Genomic DNA, 26202 nt, shown 5'->3' on the forward strand with positions numbered 1-26202 from the left:
TTCCAACAGCACCTTCAGAAGAAGAAGAAGAAGAAGAAAATCATGAGCTTTATAAAAAACCAGAAGTCTACATATCCATCTCCAAACACCCAAAGCATGTCTACATCTCCATCTACAAATGTGACAATGGACATGGAAAATGGAGAGAGAGAGAGAGAGAGATAGTGGTCACTTGGGAGAAGATCTACAAACTTGATCAAGTGGAGTGACAGCCCGCCGGTGACAAAGCAAGCCTCGCCGGTGAAGATCTTGGGTCTCTTTGGTCAGCAATGGTGAGCATGGATGGGTTCTCTTTGGCTTTGCAAGAGCTTCTAATTCTCCGATTTTTGAAATGAAATGGAAAAGAACAAATGTGAGGGGAGGAAGAGAGAAGGTTGTGGAGAAGAGCAAAGTGAAAATTGAGGAGAAAGTCTAAAATGAAGGAAATGAAATGAAAAAAGAAATGTGCCCAACTTGATGGTTGACGTGACAACTCACTGCTTATGGCCCCACAAACTCACCAAAATAACTACATTGCCACTAAAACTCAAATTTGATGTTTTGGGAAATCCAAATTTTTGTTTCCGGTTTTCATCACTCAAACTCAATTTTTTGAGTTTTGAGTGATGAAATCAAGATTCAAAAATCTTGCCAAACAACATTTCTTTTGTGGGTCTCACATGTTTTGGATTATGGGTGATGAAAACTGAGTTATATAATATAACTCAGTTTTCATCCAATCCAAACACCCTCTTAGTAAGCAGAATATCTAACTTCCAAACTACATCATTAAGGGGTTTTTTAAGACTGTTAGATGGGGACTACCTATTTTAATCTTTTGGAATTGAATTACTTAGCCTAAATACTGTCCTTTAAAATTGCTGTTTTACATTGGGTTTTGATGTCATTTGAGGGGCTTGAAAATGATGGTATGTGATTGGAGCCAATGGTCTTGGATGAAGAAACAAGGAGGTTGGCAAATGAGGAGCAGGAGGTCACATTTTACATCAAGTTATTAGTAGGGAAAGGGCGGTTGAGGGAAGTGAAGTTAGCAGAGAGGAAATTGGAGCTCATATGACTATGAGTCTTAAGATCCTTTTTAGTAATGTTCATGGTCTTCATGATCTTGACTAATAGCCTACTAGGATTTTTTTAATCTTATTTTTTGCATAGCTGCAAAGTTAATATGGTTTGCCTGAAAGAGGTTAAGATCCATTCATAATAAAATGACTAAATTTTACATTGACCGTCAACCTTCTATGATCCTCATTTTCTGGGCTTGGGACTGGTTGTGAGCAAAATATATGACAATAAGCACTTTTGCTGGCCATTAACCCTATATAGGAGGCTAAGATGTAGTCCCATTAGTCAATTATTCATCCAGAGCTTATGGGGAACTCTGTTTTTTGGGCTGGATGTATTTTATACGATTGAACTTTTGGAAGGGTGTTGGAGAAATTACAGAGAGACTTTTTGTGGAATGGGATTGGTGGTGAACCTAAAATACATTTAGTTAATTGGGCCAAGGTTTGTAGGCCTTTGTAGGTGGGGGGGTTGGGTATAAGATGGTTGGGGAACTTTAATTCTGCCTTGCTAGGTAAATGGTTGTGGAGGTATGGCATGGAGACTGATGTTTTATGGAGGAGGGTTATAGAGGCAAAATATGGGAATATTTGGGGTGGTTGGTGTACGAAAAAGGTGACAAGTCCTTATGGGGTCAGCCTGTGGAGATACATTAGAAGTGGCTGGTTGAACTTCTCTAAATTCCTTGTTTATGATGTTGGGGATGGTACTAGAGTGAAATTTTGGAAGCATGTGTGGTGTGGGGATTGTACCCTCCAAGAGGCATTTCCAAAGCTTTATCATCTTAGTAGGTCAAAGGATTCTTCGGTGGCTGAAGTTATGGGTTGGTTTGCTGGGAGGTTTAACTGGAATGTGCAATTTCTTCGTCCACCACAAGATTGGGAAGAAGAAGCCTTTGACCGGTTTATGGAATTGGTCTATTCTTTGATAGTGCGGGGTTTTGGTCCTGATAAGGTTTGTTGGAAACCTGCAAGGAATAGAGGTTTTGAGGTTAGAGGTTATTATAGCTCCTTCTACCCTCCTACTTTTGTTTCCTTTCCATGGAGAATGATATGGCAATCGAAGGTTCCTCCAAGTGTGGCTTTCTTTTCTTGGTCTGCTTCCTTAGGTAAGATCTTAACAACAGACAACCTTCGTAAAAGACGAGTGATGGTGCTTGACTAGTGCTATATGTGTAAGAGGTGTGGGGAGTCAGTGGATCATCTTCTACTTCATTGCTCCATAGCTTGGGAGTTGTGGTCCATGGTCTTCTGCTTGTTTGGTATTCAATGGGTTATGCCTCATACTTCTTGAGTTGTTTGAGGCTTGGCAAGGAAAGTTTGTGTGACATCGTCATATTGATGTTTGGAGACTAGTGCCTCATTGCTTGATTTGGTGCATTTTGCATGAAAGGAATGCTAGAAGTTTTGAGGGTTGTGAACGCTCTTTGCTGGAGATTAAGTCTTTCTTCTTACACACTCTCTTTGAATGGAGTGTGGTTTTTTTTCATTTTTCTTGTTCTTCCTTTTCTTTATTTCTTGACCGGTGTTCTTTTGTTTCCTGATTTGTGCCCCCATAGTACATCCCCAATGTACTCGGTTTGGCAACCTTTCTATTATTAATAATATTCTTACATTATTTATCAAAAAAAAAAAAACTTTTGGAAGGGTGTTTTTATCATGGGATGAAGGGGTAAAGCATGAAGGAGGATATGGAGCTGATTCTATTTCTTGTTTGTTCTAGATTGAGGATGATTTTACTTGGGTAGTTACAACTGAATGATGATGTGGGGAAAGCAGAACTAGGGGAAGAATTCTCCTCTTTGAGTTGTAGTGGGATAGACATGTCATATTGGGGAATATTTAATGCACTGACATTGGGGGGACATTTTATTGCATTGAGATATCCTAGTGAGAGATATGGTTGTCTTAAATGTTGTCAGCTGTTTTGGAGTTCTCTACTTTTATGCTATACAGTGCATTGGTGGATATTCCTTTGAAGGGCAAAACAATCCTGTACACATTGGTCCAACAATCATTTGTCACCTTACTTTTCTAATATGATATGACCATAGTTCAGAAAAACAGTAGAAATAACTCTCTAATAGGAAGCACACCTAGAGAAAATAAAGCTCCCACAACCTGTTATCATAGACAAGGGGTCATGAATCTCATGATGGAGTTTAAAATCAAACAGAAAAACTTCCAAATCCGTTTCAATGGGGGACTATTAGAGCTAAGAAGCATTGACACGAGTACGGATATGACACGTTGACAAGATTTTTTTTGAAAAAATAGGACACGGGTATGGCAGGACATGTCTATTAAATATATTTATATTTATATTTATATTTTCTATATATATTATTTTTTATATAGTGTTAATTATGCATTGAATTAAGAGTAATAATGGATAATAAAGCAAAACCATGACCATTAAAGAATGTTTAGAAATTAGAATACAAACCAAGAATAAAGATATTTATTAATTTTCAAATGCACTCTTGATATTTAGAGCATGAATGCTCTCTCTTTTATTATTATTTTTTATTATGTAAAAGGGTATTCAATTCTTCTTGTTCTCGTGTCTCGGCCATGTCTTGCATTGAAAAAAAAAAGGACATGGTGAGGACACACATGCTGAAGTTTCCAAGCGTGTCAAGTGTCCGACACAAATACAGCATCCCAAATGAAGTGTTCATGCTTCCTAGAATTAGAGTCACTCCAAATTTTGGAGCAAAAGAGAAGGTGGGGGGGGGGGGGGGGGATCATTGTGGGTTCAGTTTTCTATAAGGGGAGCTTCTGACTTTTATTATATTATTGTCCATTTTCTCTAATTTTTTGGTGAGCCCAGTCATTGATGGTTAAAATTGGTAATATGTGTGTTGCAGTTATCAGAACTTGTTAACGCTGATGGCTATGCTGATTGGATACGCTTAGTAGCAGACTTCACACTGAAATCTCTTCATTCCTGGCAGGTTCATTTATCTCCCATAACTTTTGATTATTTTTTATGAAGAAAATGATGGAATTTGATTTTATTATGGATAGATTTAATGAAATTCCTCGTCTGAATTGATGAATTCATTATCTTTTTCCAGTGGGCTGGCAGCAGTGTTTATTACCTTTTAGGGATGTGGTCAAGATTGGTCACATCTGTACGGTTTTTGAAGACTGACACAGCAAACCTGCTGGATGAATATGCACCCAAGATTATAGAAGGTTTCATTTCATCAAGATTTGATTCTTTGCAGGTGAGATAGCAGCTATAATTTTTGCAGTGATGCAATGCTTTCACTTTCACTATGTAAATTTTTTACATTACTTTTGCTTCATTTATCTGCTGCAGTCTGAATTTTCTGATGAACTCTCTGAGGATCCACTTGATAATGTTGAACTCCTTCAGGATCAACTTGATTTCATTCCTTATCTTTGCAGATTTCAGGTTTGGAAAACACGCATCAGGAATACTTTTGAAAAGTTTTACATTTCCTTATTGGTTAAACTAAACAACCCTTCAATTTTCTCAAAAATTGCTGATGAATTTGACTTTAACACCATCTTTTCTTGCGTGAATTGCAGTATGAAACTTGTGGTATGTATATAGTGAAGATTATGGAGCCTATCTTGCAATTGTATATGGTACTCTATTGAATACTCCCTTTCCTTACTTTCTTTTTCTTTTTGCAATAATTTGATATTACATGTAATTTTCTTTGTATAGGATGGAGCAAACCTCCAATGTTGTGCATATAACATTCAACTCTCTTTGGCCGAAGTCAAACTTGCTTGGATAGTGCATATTGTTGCTGCCATTCTTAAGACTAAGCAAATTTCTGGCTTCAGGTTACATTTTTATTGCTTATTAAAAATTTACAATTATAGCTTTCAGAGAGAATTGTGTATCTCATCAGGCCCTTTTGCTTCTCTAATCCAGTGGAGAATTGCAAGAAGTATTTGATGCAGAACTTTCAGCTCGTGTTTGGCAGTTGATAAATGTGACAGACAGCGGGTTACAGAGTCAGGTTTTTCATTAAACCAAGTTGGCATTTTTTTTGCATTCAGATATTTTCAGTGCAACTTGAACATGCAATCTTTATGGTGTGGAATTGTTGCATTTTATATCCTTTTTTCCTTCTTAAACATGTTTTTATAAAAATTAACATGACATCTTTGTATTAGGAACTTAGGAGTTACAAGTTTATATTAGATAGTTATCTAATATATGGTTGTTCTAAAGGAATATCTTGGGTTCATAAGTGGAGTCTATTAATCATGCGTTGCCCATATCAAGTTGTATCTAAGCCTGTTTTTACTTTCTACTAGTACTGTGATAAAGCTTATTGTTTGAGGTCTGAATATGACTTCAGGAGTCAATATGCGGTCTAAAGTAATTTGCTTGACCAGTCAGAATTGTAGGACATTATGAAGTATATGATACTCTTGATGATACCACTTTGTTATCTGACCTCATTAATAATCCATAGTTTGAAACTTCTTCTAATCCCTAGTCTCTGCATAAAGTCAGGGTGGTAGCCAGTCTGACTCAAAAGATCTTAGTTAAGCCCAAAATTTTACAATAATGTACTACCAGGTCATAAATAAACTTCTTGGGTACAGACTGATTCGAATTTGGACTTGACATTTGGAGATTATGTAATTGTTTTCCTCTTTTGTTCTCTCTGTTTGGTGGTGATGCCAAAAGCCCTTAGGTGGTGATGCCTAGATTTTGCATGTAGGTTCTAGGTGGTGAAGCCTAGGGTTTGTCCAGTTGTTGCTTGTGTTCCTCTATTATCTATATTTTCCTATTGTGTGCTGCATCAAAGTGCTTGCCGCATTTTGAAATTCTTGAAAGATAATGTATAACTTACTAGTATCTATTTCTTTGTTATGAAGAGTGTGATGTATGTTGTGGCTGAGTTGTAGTTCAATTGGCACCTCCTTCCCTCTTAAGAAAGCATGGAGGTGAGGATGCTTCTGTTGAGAGAGAGTGGACATGATTTCTACCTTGTTAGTTGCCTTTTTTTTTAATCCTCAAACCAGTATGCTTTACTACTGGATTCTTCTGCTGGTAATAATGTTATTGCTATTGTCACCTTCAATTCTAGTGAGAAAGTGATGCACAGTGGTAATAGCACTCTCAATGAGTTTGATGTTTGTCGTTCCAACCACACCTTTCCCTACCCACTATTTACCTAACAAAAAATATTTTATCTATGCAATTCTCACTCCTAGTACCATCCTTTAGCAAAGGATTTCATCACATTAAGCACCTACATTGATTCATACCAAATTTCACTGTTGTTGGCTAATTTTCTTATAAATAAAAAGTACAAAATTTTGGAAGATAGTTCATGATTTGTATGCAATATTTGCAACTTAGGCTGCATTTGTTTTGGTGTAAAACCATTTCAGGAAATGGTTTTACGCCTCACCGTGTGTTTGGTTGCGCATGAAAAATTCATTTTCCGGAAAAACATTTTAGTTGGCCGTAAAAATTATGGCTTTGACCCGGAAATTTTTTTACACTTCTATTTTCACTTCAAACCATTTCCGGACTTCAGACGCGCAGAGAGAGAGAGAGAGAGAGAGAGAGAGAGAGAGCGAGCTAGAAGAGAGAGCACAGGTGGCCGCCCAGCCAAGGTCCAGCCAGCCCAGATCGTGCTGCCCCACCGCCTCCTCCATCGCCTAGATCACGCCGCCTCACTGCCCAGAAAGAAGAGAGAGTAGAGAGCCTTTTAGCTCATGACCGATTGCGCCACAAGGAAAGCCGAGATCGTTGAGATCGTCCGCCGAGATCGTCGAGAAATTGATGGCTTCCTTTCTTCCTCCAAAGCTTCAATCTTTACCTTCTCTTCCGACGAAATTGATGGCTCCGATCACTCGGATTTGAAGAGAATGGATCGTTGGGTTGTGGCCTGTGAGTCGGTGGTGGTGGGATCGGTGGTGTGGGTCCTTGGGTTGTGGGCTGTGGCCGGTTGTGTGGGTTTTTATTGGGTTGTGGTGGGTTTGTTGATAGCCATTGTTGATGTGGATGGGTTGTTGAGGAGGATTTGTGGTGGTGTTGGTTGTTTTTTTGTTTTTTAATCAGAGTTGTTGTGGTGACAAGTGGTGGTTTGTTGATGTGGGTGGGTTGTCGAGGTGAGTTTGTGGTGGTGGTGGTGGTTTTTTCTGATATAAAATTTGTTTTGAAGCTGAGAAAATAGCTAAGAAAATGTGAAAAATTTGTGGGAAAATAGCATTTTCAGAATTTTACCAAACACTGAAAATTGTTTTCTAATATAATTTTTAAAATACAACCAAACACTCGAAAATATTTTCCTTTCCCGAAAATATTTTCACCTGAAAATATTTTACATCCGGAAAATATTTTACACTGAAACAAACACAGCCTTATTCATTTCATCAAAGATTAATGCACAACTTGAGTGGGAGTGTTGATTACCAGGAAAAAAAATTATGGAATTGGTTAGTAAATTAAGGGATTGATTGCTAGAGAATGTCGTGGGATTGAAGCAATTAATACGCAATTCAAATTCAAATTACCATTGAATTTTGTGTTTAAGCTCTATTATAAATATGGATTCCATTATTGTTAAGAAAAGTGAAAGAAATTGTAGCTCTTTGGGCTCTTGTCCATGAATGTAGGTCAAAAGGCCGAACCACGTAAACTCTCAGGTTCTCTCCTCTCCTCTTTTCTCCCTCACATCATCACAAATTTCTACAAGGCCATTTGCATCTCCTTTGATTGATGTTTTAGTCTATACAATGATATGGCTACAGATACATTGTGACATTGGTGTTGGGTTTGAAATAGTACACAGAATAAGTAAATCACCCGTGTACTGTTCCATAACTTTTAACCCACCTAATCTGGGTGTTTATTGTAGGCTTTGAAACAACTAATCATTACCCTTTTGTCTAAAGGGTTGCATTTAATGATTTATTTTCAATTCTTACTTTCTTTTAGATCATGTGCATCTGCATATGGTTTAAACTAAGGCTTTGCTGATTAGTATAAAACTACTTGTTTTTTAAGATTTTCTTTTAAGCACAATTTGTCTCCATTCTCCTTTTAAATTTTGAGAGGTAAAATTTATATTTTTTCACATTAAAGCAGCTGATTCTTTCTTAAATATATCTGGTTGTCTTTTTCCTTTGTTACAATATATCATGTTTATTTATTCCTTGGACATTGGCAGAGGTATGGTGAACTGAGCAAGCAAAGGCTTGATTGTGCAATTCTTACCTTTTTACAACAATTTAGGAAATCTTTTGTTGGTGATTATGCCTTGCATTCTTCCAAAGTAAGTGAATTTGAAATTCAAACCGGTACTTTTTTTCCTTTCTTTTTGGTTGAGTTCGACCCTCTTCATGTTCCTGGATGTTTTTTTGCAGCAACTATATGCTCGACTATCTGAGCTTCTTGGAATCCATGATCATTTACTATTATTGGTTGCTATTGTAAGAAAGATTGTTACAAATCTGAAATCTTACTCTCAGGTGACAGATCACAGCTTCTATTAACTGTTCTAATGAATTCAATTATTTTATCTAATGGCATGATATATCTGTATTTGCAGTCTAAAGTGGTTATTGACCATACCTTGAGTGTTTTCTTGGAAATGACATCTGGGTTAGTTTTATAACTTCAGATTTAGTTTGGAAACTTTTTATTTTTTATTATATTAATTTTCTTGAGGTTGAGCCTTGGTGCAATGGCAAATGCCTTCCACCAAAAGCGATAAGTCATGGGTTCGAGTATGGGAATCAACCTCTCAAATTAATTAGGGATAAGGTTGCCTACCTTGGTTTCTTTGAGACCCCGCATCAGTGGGAGATTTGTGTACCGGGTACGGCCTTTTTATTATATTAATTCTCTCTGCTGTGTATTTACATCAACATGCAATTTTGTGCAGATCTATGTTGGGAAAGCTGCTTCTGAAGTTGGATATCATTAAATCTATTATTTCACATCATGATGTAAATATCACTCTTAAATATATATATATATATATATATTTTTTTTTTTCTTTTGGCTTTGTTCTCATATTTAAATTTACACTTAACTGTAAGTTAATAGTGGCCAATAATTTGGCAATATGTTTGTTTGTTTTCCATTTTCAGAAAGAGCACTTCCCTTTCTTAGATGATTTCAGATGTTCTCGTAGTAGAACAACGTTTTATTTTGCTATTGCCGCGTTGATTTTCATGGAGGACAGTCTTTTGAAATTCAAATCTTCAATGGATCCTCTTCTACAGGTATGCAATTTTGTTCAGTCACCTAATTGAGAGTTTTAAGAATGTTGAACTAAAGTAATCCTGCATTCTTTTTTTATTCTGGCATAGAATAAATGGTTGGATTTTGACATCTTTTTTTTTCCTTTCTTTTTTACATGGATATTGTAATTTAATAGTTGGCTTAGGGTTAAAAACTAAATAACCATTCTACTCATCTATTATTTACAGATTAGGCATTAAATACAATATGACCAAACTGCCCACATAACTTATACAGTATATTACTCAAAGCACTCCCCTCAAGCAAATGGTCTCAACTTGTTACATAGCAAATCTAAGCGTGCCTTGTATAACAGTTTTGTGCATGTCAACTTTAGCAGTTTTTTTTTCCTCACATGGATCTTGTAAATTAATAAGTGGCTTTGGGTTAAAAAATGAATACCCATAATTCTCATCTATTATTTGTATATATAGGCATTACGTAAAATATGACCAAACTACCCTCATAACTTATACAATGGGTCTATTTGGATACAACTTATTTTTGTTGAAATTGAAAACTGAAAATTGAAAACACTGTAGCAAAATAATTTTTAAATATGTGAATAGTGCCGTGGGTCCCATTTTTAATTTTTTAATTTTTTTCCTGAATAAAGTGGTTGTGGGTCCCATGAACAGTGTGTGAACAGTGATGAACAATGCATGAACAATAAAACTTGTCTCTAAAAGCTGAAAAGCGTGAAAATAATGGAAAAAAAAAAGAAGCAAAACGCAAATGCCAAACGCAATAATAATTCTTATCCAAACACTCACAATATTACTCATAACACTCCTCTCATGCTGGGGCATATATTTATCAAAAAGTCTGGGCTTGTTACTTAACAAATCTAAATCATGGCATGGTGGTTTCATGAACATATCAGAAACTTGGGCTCCTGTAGAGACATATGGGTGTGTCAACCACTCTCCACTCCCTTTCTAACAAGATGCAATCTACCTCTATATGTTTGTTCAGTTCATGGAACACTAGGTTGGAAGTGATTGAACTGATACTTGGTTATCATAATACATGGTCATGGGCAATTGTACATCAAATCTCAATTCCACTAGCAGATGCTTAATCTGTATAACCTCACATAAGGTATGAGCCATGGATCTATATTCAGCCTCTGCACTGGAGCAGGACACAACACTCAGTGTTTTAATTTTTCAATTGATCAATTTACCTTCTAGGAGAGGACAATATCTTGTGGTAGACTTCATAGTTGAGGGTGATATTGCCTAATCTGAATTTGTAAGAGCCTTTACATGCAAATGATCATGGGCTTTACATTAAAGTCCACGTCCAGGATAAGCCTTAAGGTGTCTCACAATTCGAAGAATGGCTTCCCAATGTGGATGATGAAGTACAACCATATACTGACTCACAGCACTTACTGCAAAGTATATATTTGATTGGGTAATAGTGAGGTAGTTCAACTTAGAAATCAAAGAACATGTCTTTTTGATGCAGCCAGTCAGATTTGATTTTTCCAAGATATCTTTAATATTTCTTGAAGTCTGGTCAGTTATTATTTATTTATTTATGTTGTAATAGAATTTAAGTTAGTCAATAAGTCCTAATTTGAGTCAATAGTTTTTTATGACCTTTTGACTGTATGATCATGGAACTAGGGAGATTGTTTATTGTGTAAGTTGTCAAGTATGGGATCATCTTTTACCAATTAAGATATCTAATTTAGAGAATCATTCTCTACAGCCCTATTTTGGGTTTGTCTCTTGATCTACTCTTTCTATTCTTTTGTATGTTTGTTTTTTTTTTTTTTGGTTTTGTTTTTGTTTTTTGTTTTTTGTTTTTTTTTTTTCTCTAAATCAGTTCCAGCAACCATTGGTTACTGTGGACTGCATCACTCTTGAATTAGATAACAACTCTCCCCTATCCATATCCATTTGATATTGGTATCCATATGGGTCTCTATTAGTTCTGAACTTAACAAAAACTTGTTTCTTCCAATATATTCAACACGTATTTCCTGTACGACAAATTATTTATCCCTTGGAGCGTGCTACTTCAATATCTAAGGAGTAACGTAACTTTCCTAGATCCTTAGTCTGAAATGATGCTTGATGAAACACCTTTTGCTCAATAATTCTCTTCTTGTGACTAACATAAATGATTAACAAGATCTTCCTTCTTTCAGAAGTATATGAGAAAACAGGGTGATCACATTCACAATTTTTCATCCCAAATCGGACCATTGTTACACTGTACTTACCAAATCAAGCTGGGTGAGATTGCTTAAACCATAATGGGTTGCATAGTTTACACATCTTCTCAAACTCTCCCAGAGCAACAAACTTGTCTGGTTACTTCATGTAGAATGTCACCTATAAATTTAAAAAACCTGCAATATCATTTTTGATATTCAACTGATGCAATGGTTGACCAAGGTTAGCAGTTAGTGATATTAAATTTGTACATAAGCAATCTTAATGACATGGGAAAAAGTTTAAGAATAATCTACAATATAAGAGGATTGATGAATTATGCCATGATATGAAAACTAGGGTTCTACTAATTCTTTGTTCTGTACTATTCCATAAAAACCTATGAATTTTGGCATCTTGTGCTCTCCAGTCAGCATATTTTGAAGCACTTGATTCAGGGGGATATATCACCAAATACTGAAATTTCTACTTACCTAGCAAAAATACTTCTACTGACTTTGCACACTGAGCATAATTGTTAGTACTTAATTTAATGGAGGTCAGTGGAAATAATTCAAGGGGAAAAAAGAGGCTTCATTTCTTTCTTCAACTCCACGACACCAGCCAAATTCCAATTAAGGGATAAAGTCCATTAACCACAATAAATAAGAATAAATTTACCAACTTTGCAAGACTCCATGATCGGAACATCCAATTTGGTCATTTGACAGGCCACCAACACACAAGGATATCAGTGGATTAAACCACACCATATTAATCACCATTACCCAATCTGTGGTTTAACAGGGAACAACTACCTCAAGAAAGACAGGTTAAACAGTGTGACACATTTATGAATTCAAACAGAAAACAACAAAAGAAAAGGTTGAAACAGCCAGCTAAAATCGGAGGTATGGGCTCTTGATAATGGGCTTTAGTGTGTCTGCAGGAGACAAGGACAACTGTGATGATGGATCAGGTGGTGTTTGATTGTGGTCAGCAGTGTTTGATTGTGACTGATCAGTGGTTGACTATGGTATATGGGTGTTTTGCAATGGTCGATTGTTGTTTATGAGTTGTTGGTGATGGTCGGATATAATTGGTGGTGTTGGGCTTGCGATTTACATTAGGCTTTGATGCCATGGAAACCAATAATTGGCTCAGGATTATAAATTGCTCCCCCCCCCCCCCCCCCCCCTTGGGGATACCTCAGTGGTTAGGGTTAGTGCCTGGACTAATTGTAATGTAAATCCAAAAGTCTCTGGTTCGACTTCTAGCTTGGGCATTTTGTGATTTACTCGATGCCTGCTCAATGGAGGTGTGTAGGCATTTGGGTTTGCCCCTTCACCACTGGACCATACCTTGAGGGGGTTCCTTGTCATAAAAAAAAGGATTATAAATTGACTAACCCTAATACCCATCTATTATTTATATATTAGGAATTAAAGGCAATATGGCCAAACTACCCTCGTGACTTATAAAATATTACTCATAACAGAACTGATGGTTAAATTCTGGTTGCGTTCGCTTAAGTCTGCTTGTGCAACAATTTTGTTATCATCTTGTGCTTGGATTACTGCTGTCTTATGTACTCATGTTATATTTAATTGAATGGCTTAACTCTTCAGGCTTATGCTAGTGTGTCGATATGCATTTGATTGGCTTCTTTCTCTTGAATAATATTGAATTTTGTTCTGGTGTTTATGCCACCTAAGGTTTTTGTTAGTTTGGAATCAACATCTGATGCAACATTCCACTCAGACGCTGTAAAATATGCATTGATTGGTTTGATGCGGGATCTAAGAGGAATAGCAATGGCGACAAAGAGGTTGGTAATGTTTAATTTTTGGCATCTTCTTGCCAATGGCTGTAAAATTTTTTATTTATTACTTTCTTATTTTGAGGCTGAGTATGGTCCTTTTTTTCTTACTCTTTCTGTAGTCACAGAACATATTGTTTCCTTTTTGATTGGCTGTATCCGGCTCGCCTGCCACTTCTTTTGAAAGCCATTGCATATTGGACTGATACTCCAGAGGTTTGCAATTTACCCTTTGATCCCCTTGTACATACTGATCTGCATGAAATGATATTGATTTTACCTTTTTCTGGAAACTGGTGATTTTATAAATGAATTTGAGTTCATTTTGTGCTTGTTTAGTCAGAATTTCTTTACGGTGATAAATTTCTGATGTTTTAACAATCCAAATATAGCAATTAACCTTGTAATATTAAGATCTAAAATTATTTGTGATAATAACTATTGTAGTCAGGCCCTTATCCTCTCCCCTTTGGATACTAAATTAAGTTCATCTTATGCTATAGTTGAAACTGAACCACTTCAATTGGAAGTCTTTTGATGTAATGGATATTTATACATTGTTATAAAATCATGGACTTTGTCAATACTAGTTTATGTATAATTTAAATTGTCTAATTTAGAATGAGTTATCATAATTAGAGAATAACAAAAATGTAGGCAAAATGTTTTCATTACATTGCAAAGCAAATATATAAACCTACCACAGCAATGGATGCCAGTCCCCAGGCTGGATGCTGACTGGAGCTAAATGCCTGTCCTATAGGCACCTTATCATAGTGATATGCTCCTGAGTTTTCCTTGAATTTTCATGTAGGAAGTGTGGCTTGTGTTTACTTGAGCTTGTTAATAGGGTAACCTTGCCTTAGAATTGTGTTATCATAATTAGAGAAGACTAACAAAAATGTAGGCAAAATGATTTCATTACATTGAAAAGCAAATATATAAATCTACCACAGCAATGGATGCCAGTCCCCAGGCTGGATGCTGACAAGAGCTAAACGCCTGTCCTATAGGCACCTTATCATGGTGATATGCTCCTGAGTTTTCCTTGAATTTTCATGTAGGAAGTGTGTCTTATGTTTACTTGAGCTTGCCTTGGCTACTGGGAACTATCTTGTTTCATGGATAGACCTAGTTGATCTTTCCACTATGAAAATATTGCCAATAGCTGATGGTATCACACTTTTGTCAGACTGTGTCAATGGTATGCCCAGTTTTGGATTACCACGCTAGACCTACAGAAGACAGTACAAAGTTATTAAACACCTCTGGGCAGTGTTATTGAGTCAGTCTGCTGACATATTGATCACTCCTGTCAAGGTGATCTATTCTAAGAGCACTGGCATTAGGTGTTGTATCCAAATCCTATTTTAACACACAAATACTTCACTTTTTCTACTTTGATATAGCATTTGTCAATACACTCCACATCAATTGTTCTATTTCATGTGCTATTAATTTATTTTATTCATTTTTATCTCTCTATTTTCATGTGATATCATGTGATAGCTGATAGCTCTTCCAGTTTCCTTTGCTGCTCCTGCCTTCTTTCCTGCATTTTTCCGCCTACTTTGCAAGGAACCAAGAAGAACAATAAAAGTTGGCCACAATGTCAAACTTCCCTAAAATATATCCAGTTACCACTGATTAACTTGAATGAAGAGTACCAGCCTCTACAACAATTATTGGGTTCCCTTCATCTAATTGCATCTCTCTCTCATAAACCAGTCAACCATCATCCCCACAAAAATCACCACATCAGAAACAGTCAACCACCATTCTCACAACCCACCACCACCTCAAAGGCTCAAACCCACAACCCATCACCACCACCACCACCATCAAAACCCATCAACAAGAACACCAAATTGATCCCAATACTAGAACAAACTCACCGTTCACAATCACAACTCACAAAACCCATTCCAAAACCAAACAAATCCAACGATTAAACCCATTCCACATCAAGAACAACCCTACGATCTCCACCAGCAACCACTCTGGTCTCCACTGATCTCCACCGGCAACCACACCAATCTCCACTAGGCAAAAAGCAAAACGAGAGAGGGAGAGATGGAACCAAATTTTTTATTTAGTTTTAGCATTTGCAACATCTGATATGGTGAGGTTTTGGTGTTCTAAATGCTTAAAATTTAGCATTTAGAACACCTGATGCTAGGCTCTAAGCATATCTTGAGGATTGTTGGGTTACATACCATGTTTTTTTCCTGATTTATGCTCTCAAGTCTATCCACTCTCCCATCAGAAAAATGAAACCTCTACCATCTTATTATGCAGCTTGCCTTGGAACAGCCAAGATTATAGTTTTATTATACCCGTAATGTGGATAAAGGGCCTCCTTGTACCTAGAAAATAATAGGAAAATTAGAAGTATACCCTCACAAGGGTAAAAAAAAAAAAAAAATTAAGTAATATCAAGCAGTGTTGTTAAAAGCATGCTTAAAGTGCGCTTAAGTGCAAAGCGCAGAGCACACAGACCTTGGGGCCTTTTCCTCTAAAGTGAGGCGCCCTCAGAAAAGCACGCCTTAGGCATGCCTTTTAGAGCTTTTTTATTAAGCGCAAAACTTGCTTTTTTGAGCTTTTTGTTAATTTTTCCTAAAAAAATCTTGATTTGATTTTTAGCCATTAGATCTAAATATGTTTGATATATGCCATTGATATAATATATAAAAACTAATAGTGTGGTGTGCTACCATACACCTAAGTCTACCCCTTTAGATATTCTAGACCTATTGGACTACAACCACGCAAACAAACGCTCAAGTCAGACAATGATGATGGTCTCTTGCTTAATGAGGATGATGATTATGTAGATTAGGATTGCATTGTATATTTGCATTGATTTTGTTAGGCAAAGATAGCATTACTTAATAGTCTAATACTTTTTAGCCTTTGCCTTTTTGGTTCTATACTTCTATTTTGATTCAACCATTTTTTGTAATCATGGCCATCAAATATCATGGTTGCATATATTTTGTAAAGCACAAGAGAATTATATAAATGTTATATAAATTATATAAAATGTTTTATTGTAATTTATATGATCAATTGATCACTTGATTGTTGTATTGACCATTAATAAATTTTTTTAATTTATTAATTTTTTTTTTCAACGAGCGCTTCACATCGATCAGGCGTGCACTTGCGCTTTTCGCCTAGGCTCCAGGAGGCCTTTGCGCTTAAGTGTGCTCAACGCTTTTAACAACATTGATATCAAGGCTGTTAGAATATTGGTTAAATGATTAAATTCACAATTTTCTAACAACTTAAAAGCTTTTGGGACAATCTGTAATTCATTATAGGTCATAAATTCCAATAGTTGGGTTGTGATTAAAAAGTTCATTTACTTGTTTTGTGAAAGTTTTAGATAATTTTTTTTGATCGGTATTTTAGATAATAAAACATTACTGCTACTTTCCACATTATTTGCATCAACTTTGCTGGAAATTATCTTTTTCTTAGATATTTTATGCATGTTTTGGAGGCAGAATCTGTTGGAAGTTGTGGGTATCTGCTGAAGTCTTTTCCTTGTTCTGATTGTGTTGAGATAAATAATTATCCTTGTACTATACTGTTGTGTTTGTCAATTTTCCCTAAATTCATGACGAAGTTCATCTAATGGTGACTTCAATGCAATCAACTTCCTATGATCTGACCTAGTCATCTCATCAAGTGCATCTTAAATTAGAAGAAATTGAACTCTCCTTTATTTGTTCAAAGGAATTTTTGACAGAAAACCATGGTATAGGTTACAACTCCATTGTTGAAATTTATTGCTGAGTTGGTGCTGAATAAATCTGAGAGATTGGCTTTTGATTCATCATCTCCTAATGGCATACTGCTTTTTCGAGAAGTCAGCAAACTGACCGTAGCCTATGGATCAAGGATTTTGCCCCTTCAGAATGCAGCAGATATGTATACTTTCAAATACAAGGGAATATGGATTTGTTTGACCATTCTTACAAGAGGTATGAGGATTATTTCTTCTGTCTTTTTGAAAGCCACTATATACTTGCATGCCCAGCTTGAACTGGTTTCCTGACAACCGAAGTTGTTATCATCTCTTATTTCTTTGTCATATGAAGTTTTTTAACAAGGTTTTTAAAATAATTGGAGGTCTTATACTTAAGGATGTCATGTATCTAAGCAACACGAGACACAGGAGAATATTGAAAAGTGACTAAAGAAACAGTTCTACTCAGTATGTTTATTTACATTGCTAAAGATGGTACCACATCAACTGACCATTATATGGGGTTCATTTCTGTATGGCAGCACTCGCTGGGAACTATGTGAACTTTGGTGTGTTTGAACTTTATGGTGATAGATCTCTTGCTGATGCTTTAGATGTTGCTCTCCGAATGATATTGTCTATTCCTTTGGCTGATGTATTAAAATTTCGAAAGGTATAAACTTTAGCTTTGAGTTATATTGTTCCTTTAGGATTTCAGTGATGTTTGTGAGAGAACTATTCCTACTGGCCCCTTCCATTCAATGTATGATCTCCCTGCATCACTGAGGTATTTCATTTTTTATTTTTCTTAATTACATATTCACACTAAACTTACTAGCACCAATCTGCACACAGGGTCCTGAACAAAGTGAAATTTTGAATGGAAGAGATTAACCCATTCCAAATTTTAGTTGATAGGATTTAGGGTATGGAAAACCATAGAATAGGAAGATTATAGTGACTAGAAAATAAGTAGGGAAGGAAAGAAAATATGCCCAATTGAATTCTAAGTGCTAATGATTGTTGTGGGGAAGAATATGGGTTTTGGAAAGGGGCATGATAAGGAGTAATGATGCAGAGAATGAAGTAGCTCAATGAGAACGTGAAGCAGTTCTGAAAGACTTTATAAGTATAGATGTTAGTAGTAAGGGACTCAAAAGAGATGCATTAATGACTTCATGGACTTGTTCTCACTGAGAGTATGATTCAAGATCTGGTACATTCTTGTAGACCCCTTAAAATACTGAATGACTGAAGAAAAGATCCTAATTGAACTTGCTGTTCAGCTATTTATAGGTGAAGGTGGTTGCTTTTTAGCTTATAATTGAACCAATTATGATCATTTGAAGCATGGCCTGACCAATGGAGGCTGTATAGGGCCTGAAATTTGCTGAGTGACTTATCAAAAAAGAAACTTGCTGAGAGTGACCCTAAGAGCAACACACCCATAAGGACTACTCAGAGAAAAATGCCTGACCTCATCTTACTGAATGCACAATGCATTTTTTGAGTAATGACTACAGAGAATTTAGTAATTGATACTTTAGTATGTGTGCTTTCTATTTTATGTTATCTTCTTCCTCAGATGGATAACTGAAAGAATTATTTTAATTGGCAGTTTATAAGGATTATTTGAGGTTAAAACTCTTGACAACAAATTTTGCACGCACTTGGTCAAAGTTCACATCATGTACAGAATATTCAGAAGTCATTTTGCAACGTTCTTATCTTTCATGTTTCACGCAGATCTAATCTTTTCTTGTACTTTCTCTTTGTTTCTTTCCAGCTGGCTCAAGCCTACTTTGCATTCTTGGAGATACTTTTCAACAGCCATATGGCTTTTATTTTAAATTTAGATACAAGCACATTTATGTATATTGTTGGATCTCTTGAAGCAGGCCTTAAAGGTTTAATTGAGAATATCTCGACACAGGTTTGTATAGCATTCTCTCTTTTTAACTTTTACAGATTCCTTTGTGACTTGTTCTTCTGCTATAGCATGTTCATGATCCTTATAACATGCAAGAATGATTTCTCTGTTACCTATAATAATGATTATTAAACAAAAACCCGTAGGTATCATAGGGGCCACGCCTGGTCACTAGTTTAAATCTTCCATTCCCTCTCCCCTTGGGCCAAAACTTACTCGTTAAAATAACTATGATTGTTACATAAATAATTATTCTAGAAGCATTATGATTATATCATAAGACTATTTATGAGATGTGTTTCCTTTTAATAATCAACTCTTAAAATGTCATTGCAGTGCGCATCTGCAGTTGATAAATTGGCTACTTTTTATTTTATTGACATTGTGACTGGAGAGTCACCCAGTTCACCTGCTGCTCTGTGTCTTGCTCAACACATTACTAATTGCCCTGGTTTATTCCAAGAAGTAAGTTTGCTAAATACTTGTGTTAATATTCTTATATTACATCAAGTAAGCAATGCAACTCGCAGGTTTTTTTTTTAAATATTTTTTTTCTCATATTGAGGGAGAGAGGTATGAAATAGTAATTCTTCAGTAAAACAATTCACAACTAGGGTTATGCACAGGCTTGCTTAGGGGAGGAATTCTCAACCGGCCCACTTGTTGGATTGAGAGAATCCAAACAGCAGCCAAACTAAAACACCTATAAAACTGACAGGGTGGCTTGTAATCAGTCAGATTGATTTAATGACTTGTGCCCTTAGGTTCGGGTGGATTTATTGGCTTGAGCTCTTTTGTTCAGGTTGACTTAATGACTTGAACCCTTTTTTCAGCCCCTGTAACTAGGCCTTCAACATCTATCTGACATCAAAATGGGCCAATTAAAAAAAAAAAACCTCCAAGCTTACCATCAGGTCAACCCCCTCCAAAAAAAAAAAAAATCAGAAGCTCTGCAGCACATGTTTATTTGCCTGCACCATCTGTTCAAAACAAAAACAGAAAAATAGTCAGACAAAAGCATATACAAAAAATCAAATCTCTAAACTACTAGACTATAATGTAATTTGGAAAATATTATAGAACTCATTTGAGGTGACTGAAGTATGTAACTAAAAAATCAAAGTTGCATTTTCAGAAAACATATGAAACTTTTGGGGGGGAAATTACACTTTACCCCACTAAACTATACCCCCTTTTACACTTACCCTACTAAACTATACCCCCTTTTACACTTACCCTACTAAACTATGGGAACACGCACTTTATCCTCCTAAAACCTAAACTATGAGAGTGCACACTTACCCCCCTAAACTATTACTCGTGTAACACTTTGCACCCCATCACGGGGATAATAATTTAGGGAAGTAAGTGTGCATTCTCATAGTTTAGGGGGGTAAGTGTAAAAGCGATTGAAGTTTAGGGAGGTAAAGTGTGCATTCTCATAGTTTAGGGGGTATAGTTTTAAAAGAAGGGGGGGGGGGGGAAGTGTGCATTCTCATAGTTTAAGGGGGGTAAGTGTAAATGGGGTCATAGTTTAGGGGTGTAAAGTATAATTTTCCAAAACTTTTTGACTGATAAAATAGTACTTTTTAAAGCACAATCCAAAACCGTCCAAATCATGGCCACTATACTCAAAATCTGAGCATTTCACTGCAGTTCACACAGGGCAGGTAGGCTGGTTAGTTTTTTGCACTTCCTATTCATCACCATTGAAGTCTTAGACATTGCTAGAAATCAGGCACACATGATTTGTCTCTGCAATGCATTTTTTACTGTTAGCCTATGTTATCTAGACCCTTCACCACTCCCACACTGATACGACATGATATGGTTAGGGCAATGCTTCTGGACACTCCAAAAGGGTGGATAATCTTTTAATTTGAAAAAAAGAAAAAGAAAAAGTATACCAAGTATAGTGAAGTATTGGTAAGTACTGCATGTAATATAGTTGATTACTCAAATTCAAGAGGGGATTATAAGTAATTATTGAGTTTCTTATAATTAGGATAATGCTGTAATAGATGAGCATGTATGGAGTCCTAAGAACCTTCATTACCTAACCTCCTGGTTTCTTCATTAACAAAGATGTCTTTTTGTTTCTAGATATTGAGTACCCTCTTTGAGATTATTATATTTGGGGATGGTGGCAACCAACGGAACCTTAGCAGGCCAATGCTGAGCTTGATACTTATCAATGAAGAGGTAAGACCCTCCTACTTCTTTTACCTTTTGCCTTTTTTGCTTCCTGTTCTATATTTTCTATGGGGTTTGTATCATTACTTGCTAAGGCTGTATCACGGTGTCCAACTATCCATACAGTTGCATTACTACAACATAGGTACTGAGGGTTGGACACTGAAATCTGAAGAGGTATTGATGGAAAGTTATTTATATGAATAAGCAGTGTCTTACAGGACTTTTAATAAGATTTTGTTCTTTGCTTATGGATTTCATATAAGCGAAGATTCTTTGGGATCATAAGTTTATTTTATTTTATTTTATTGGTAAGCAATACACCCAATTGGTCTTGAACCCTCCACCTAACACTTGCAAGGGAAGGAGGTGCTAGTTGAGCTAGAGCTCATTGGCGGGATCATATTTGTTAATATGAAATAGAATTGAACATTTGACTTCTGTATTGGCATCTGAGTGGGTTAATTGATGCTTCCTTAAAACATGCCTACATAATGTTATAGTTTATAGAAAATGTATGGATAGCTTGCCGTTTGCCAGGGTAAGTTAGATTGACGTAATAATTAATGTTCAGGGTAAGCTTTTTTCATTCTTATTTATTTCAATGCCTTCATGTTTGGTCTATGATGCCCATGTTTCCATCTTTGTTTTTAATGACTATGACCATCCTCAATATGTAGAATATGCTTTTTTGGTTGGAATATGTTCATTATGTAGCCAATCCAGTATTGGTGAACAAAAATAGGGACTACAAACCCCAACCCCCCTCCCCCGAGAAGAAGAAAAAGAAAGCACTGAGAGTAATCAGTTATATCGTCACAAATCCTCTTGTAATGCCCACTAATGAGAAACATGATTTTAAAATAATTCGGCCCCTGGTAACTGTTTGGAATTTGAAATTTACTTCAAGGAATTTTATGGAATCATTTTGGTCTCTTTAGTCTAGATGCTTTTGATGTATTAAATTGAACTTCACAAAGTAAATGGTTGTGGATATTATATGCTAGTATATGCGTGCATGTGGGTACATTGGTTTTGTATCTGGTTCTGGGCAAGGCTAATTTAACCTTGTTCCTGCCCTGAACTCAGTTCAAACTTCTGATTGTCATTCTACCTAGCCTATTGGCAGGGAGGTGCCCAACCAAAACAGGGAAAATGCAATCCCTGTCCCTACTAAAATGAAAGCAAAACTAGCTCGATGGTGATGTATTGAAGCTTAAAACATGTTCAGCTTATGTGCAATATTGTTCACAATGAAAAGATTCAACATAGGATTTCCTAGTTATATATAAAATATGAGTCTTTTTTAAAATAACAAATTAGTCTTATTCATTTAACTTTTCAACTTAGATTATGTTTTCAATTCAATAAAATTTATGTTCATGTTAATATTGAAAAGAAATGGCTTTCCAGTAGCTCTTGCTTCTTCTATCCAATTTGATCACAAGAATGAAGTTCTCTTTAGTCCTTTTTGTGTTTCCTGCTAGTACTCTAGGCTATTCATGAATGAACAACTTTCAATATACTTTAGTTTTGTTATTAACTTGAGTTGACCTTAGATAAATAGTGGTCAATTAAGAACATTGTTTTAATCAGGAATGGATGATAGAATAGGATTCTTGGTCAGCCTCTATCATTTGGGTTTAACGCATATTTGATTGAGATTTTTTATTAGGTGATGGGGAAATGGGGCACAAGCAAAGAGAGCTCCCTTATTTTTTGGGCCAACCATGCATGTCTTCCATACACTACTTTTTCTTACTTTCTTAGGTTTGGAATTTTTATTTTTATATATTCATTTCTTAGGTTTTTTTTTGGTTTGCATAACTTGATTAGTTATGGAAACTGAATTTTTAAGGTTTCCTTTGTATCAACTTTTCGAAACAATCTTCATCTCACAGTCCAAATGAAGCAAAGATACAAAATCAATCCCAAAACCATCGCTAATTATTCTGTTTATGATGCCACATCACAGCTCTTGTGCCAAGATTTGGGGTAGAGACAGACTGGGCTTTTATGAGTCAAAAGTTTTAATTTTACTTTTGAATAGGAGAGAGCTTTACTTTTCAGAAAGTGGGAAACATTTTAGAAAGAGAATAGAAAGAACTAGAATGACGTTGAAAAGCAGCTCTTTTGAGAGAGGAAGGCACCTTTATGAGAAGATTAAAGTTGGTGTGAGAGATCAGTTTCAGAGAGTCAAGGATTAGAAAGATTGAGGGAGGAAATCTAGAAGAGCATGGAGATTTTTAGTAAATTTTGAAGTTACAGGAGGCATAGAACGTAATAAAACTACCGATTTTTACGGGTGCTGACAAGGTTTGCTGGAAGCCAGCAATGAGAAAAGATTTTGAGGTTTGAGGTTTTTATTACGCTCTATCCTCTTCTTCTGTCATTTCTTTTCTTTGGAAAATGGTGTGGCAACGAAGGTTCCTCCTAGAGTAGCGTTCCTTTCTTAGACTGCCACTTTAGGTAAGATTTTAACTATAGATAATCTTTGGAATAGGCATATTGTAGTGCTTGATTGATGCTATATGTGCAAAATATGTGGGGAATTGGTGGATCATCTTCTTCTTCATTGCTTGATAGCATATGAATTGTGGTCTATGGTATTCTGTTTGTTTGGTATCCATTGGGTTATGCCGTATAAAGTTATTAAGTTGTTGGCTTCTTGGTAGGGTAAGTTTGGAAGACAGAGAAATATAGATTTCTGGAGTTGTGTTGCATTGTATGTTTTGGTGTTTATGGTGAGAATGGAATGCTAAATGCTTTGAGGACTCTGAACGATCGATCCTTGATATAAAGTCCTTTTTTTTTTTTTCCTTCTATACTCTCCTTGAATGGAGCTTAGATTTGCCTTCATGTTCTTCTTTGTCCCTCTTGTTCTAGTTGATCAATATAATCTGGGTTTTTAATTTCTGCCACTGTAGTACATTTCCAGTGTACTTGGGTTGGCTATTCTTTAATAAAAAGTTCTTACATTATTTATTAAAAAAGAAAAAAGAAAAAAAAAGAGAACATAATGAAACTTGCATTTTCTGTTTGCCACACCCTGTGCCGAGGGGAAAGCAGGGTTGGAAGAGTCAGGAGGCTTGTCTGATTGTGTTCATTGTTCCCCTTCACTTTTGCCTTATCAATTCTTTCAACTGTGCTTGTATTATAACTTTTATAACTTGACTTCCTGCAGACGTTGACAAACATCAAGGGTCAGATTTTGGCTTCACATGTAAGTCTAATACTTGAACACTTTGGTTCATACATTACCTATGCTTACTAAGGTCTTGTTTCAGCCCTCAATTAGCATGCCTAACTTGTTTTATTAATCCGTAAGATAAAACTATCTGGAATTTGGAGGGTATATGATGTAATGGGAATATGTAATGCCCCTCTAACATGTACTTGACTGTTTCACCATATGCTTTTTCTTGAAATTCACTAATATTCGTCGTTTAACCCCATTATCACTATCTTTACTATTTCTCAATTTTAGTGATTTTAATTGCATTCATAGAAATCATTACGAATATTGTTTAACTTCAAGTTACGTTTTCTCATCAATAATATACATGTTGGAGGTGGTCCCTACAAAGTGATTTTAATTGCATCCATAGAAATTATTTCGAATGTTGTTAACTTCTATTGGAAATCTAGTAGCTATTAATGGATTACATTCCCCCTAATCCCATATCTTCTAGTGGGATAGATGCACAACCTGTCAACCATCACTTTGTAGGGACCACCTCTACCTGTAATTTGGCTTCCAAGGCTTAATCGTGTGTGTTAATTTTCTGATGTCTTGTTTAATTATCATTGTGCAGCCGCCGGATCAACAGCAGCAACTTTCCTTGTGCTTTGAAAAACTAATGGCAGACATAACTCGAAGCTTAGATTTGAAAAATAGGGACAAGTTCACTCAAAACCTGATCAGATTCAAGAATGAATTCCGCTCCAAACGATATGCTGCTATATTGACTTAGTAATAATTATTTTTTGTTTTGGCAGAACCAATGTAAATTCCTAAGCCTCAATCTCTTCTCCTTGAAAAGAAAAGAAAGGTATATGTTTTGGTATTAGAGGTCGTGCACTGCATTTGCTTGATTTCTGTTGGGAGGAGGATGATTTTGCAGGGTTTCAAAATGATCTATAGAGGTATGCCACTTACCGTGGCAACTGGAATAGAACTTGGACTTACTTTGCATCCCCAATTGCAAGTTAAAATAACAAAAAAAAAAAAAAAAAAAAAAAAAAAAAAAAAAAAAAAAAAAAAAAAAAAAACTTGAAGAGTAGAGAATTTAACTTGTATAGAAATGTTGCGTTCAATAGTCTTCAATTGTTATCGAAATGTAACTCTCACCCCCTGCCCTGTCTGGATGATTTTTATTGCATGCAGTTGAGGCAAATCTCCTAAATTGTAATTTGCTTTTGGGAGTAAACAACAATACTTATTAGAACACACATGAATATATATTAAATTTTTATGATCTCCTGTGAGTATGCAAAATCTTAGTTGTTTACAATTAAATTCAACTCTTGGTCGTTTTGAATTTAATTTTTCTTCAAAAATATAATAATATTTGTATTTTATTGATTAATACAACTAAGTGTTTGAATTTAATTGGAAAGATTAATGTGTTGCATTTAAAGTACTATAACTAAGTTTTACTCTTTGCTCAATATACCAATTAATTTTTTTTTTAAATTTATAAAAATATCGTATTCAATGCACAAATTTCTACTTTTGCGAGGTCTATGAGAGGCATTAAAAAAAGATTTTTTTTATTTTTTTGAGGAAAAAATAAAAGATAGTTATTCATAAATGCAAATCATGAGAATAAATCCATATAACATCTAGACCATCACAACTCAAATTTGGCTAAATCTTGTTACATACTTCTTATTACATACTCTTGTACATATTTTTTGTAACATGATTTCAGTTTATGCGGCAGTGTGAACAGTAAATAAATAAGTGTGCAATAAATGGTGTCATAATCATTACCTTCAATTTTACTCAAGTGTT

At 35.6% G+C, this 26202-nt stretch overlaps 1 protein-coding gene across 2 annotated transcripts in view; it reads left to right on the forward strand.

The window, feature by feature from the left end:
* LOC115952600 (exportin-7-like) overlaps positions 1-25404 on the forward strand; it is a 40985-nt gene extending 15581 nt beyond the window's left edge. For both annotated transcript variants that reach the window (XM_031069774.1, XM_031069775.1), the window contains exons 11-30: positions 3932-4018; positions 4142-4294; positions 4390-4485; positions 4623-4682; positions 4765-4886; positions 4978-5065; positions 8243-8347; positions 8439-8543; positions 8624-8676; positions 8960-9023; positions 9168-9302; positions 13205-13317; positions 13431-13524; positions 17078-17297; positions 17605-17735; positions 18849-18995; positions 19329-19457; positions 21096-21194; positions 24370-24408; positions 25001-25404. In XM_031069774.1, the coding sequence (XP_030925634.1) occupies positions 3932-4018; positions 4142-4294; positions 4390-4485; positions 4623-4682; positions 4765-4886; positions 4978-5065; positions 8243-8347; positions 8439-8543; positions 8624-8676; positions 8960-9023; positions 9168-9302; positions 13205-13317; positions 13431-13524; positions 17078-17297; positions 17605-17735; positions 18849-18995; positions 19329-19457; positions 21096-21194; positions 24370-24408; positions 25001-25159 (2199 nt within the window). In that variant the 3' untranslated portion in view covers positions 25160-25404. The remainder of the gene's footprint in view (positions 1-3931; positions 4019-4141; positions 4295-4389; positions 4486-4622; positions 4683-4764; positions 4887-4977; positions 5066-8242; positions 8348-8438; positions 8544-8623; positions 8677-8959; positions 9024-9167; positions 9303-13204; positions 13318-13430; positions 13525-17077; positions 17298-17604; positions 17736-18848; positions 18996-19328; positions 19458-21095; positions 21195-24369; positions 24409-25000) is intronic.
* The last annotated feature ends 798 nt before the right edge of the window (positions 25405-26202 follow it).

Source organism: Quercus lobata, chromosome 7 (assembly GCF_001633185.2).
Source record: "Quercus lobata isolate SW786 chromosome 7, ValleyOak3.0 Primary Assembly, whole genome shotgun sequence".
Classification (NCBI taxonomy): Eukaryota; Viridiplantae; Streptophyta; class Magnoliopsida; order Fagales; family Fagaceae; genus Quercus; species Quercus lobata.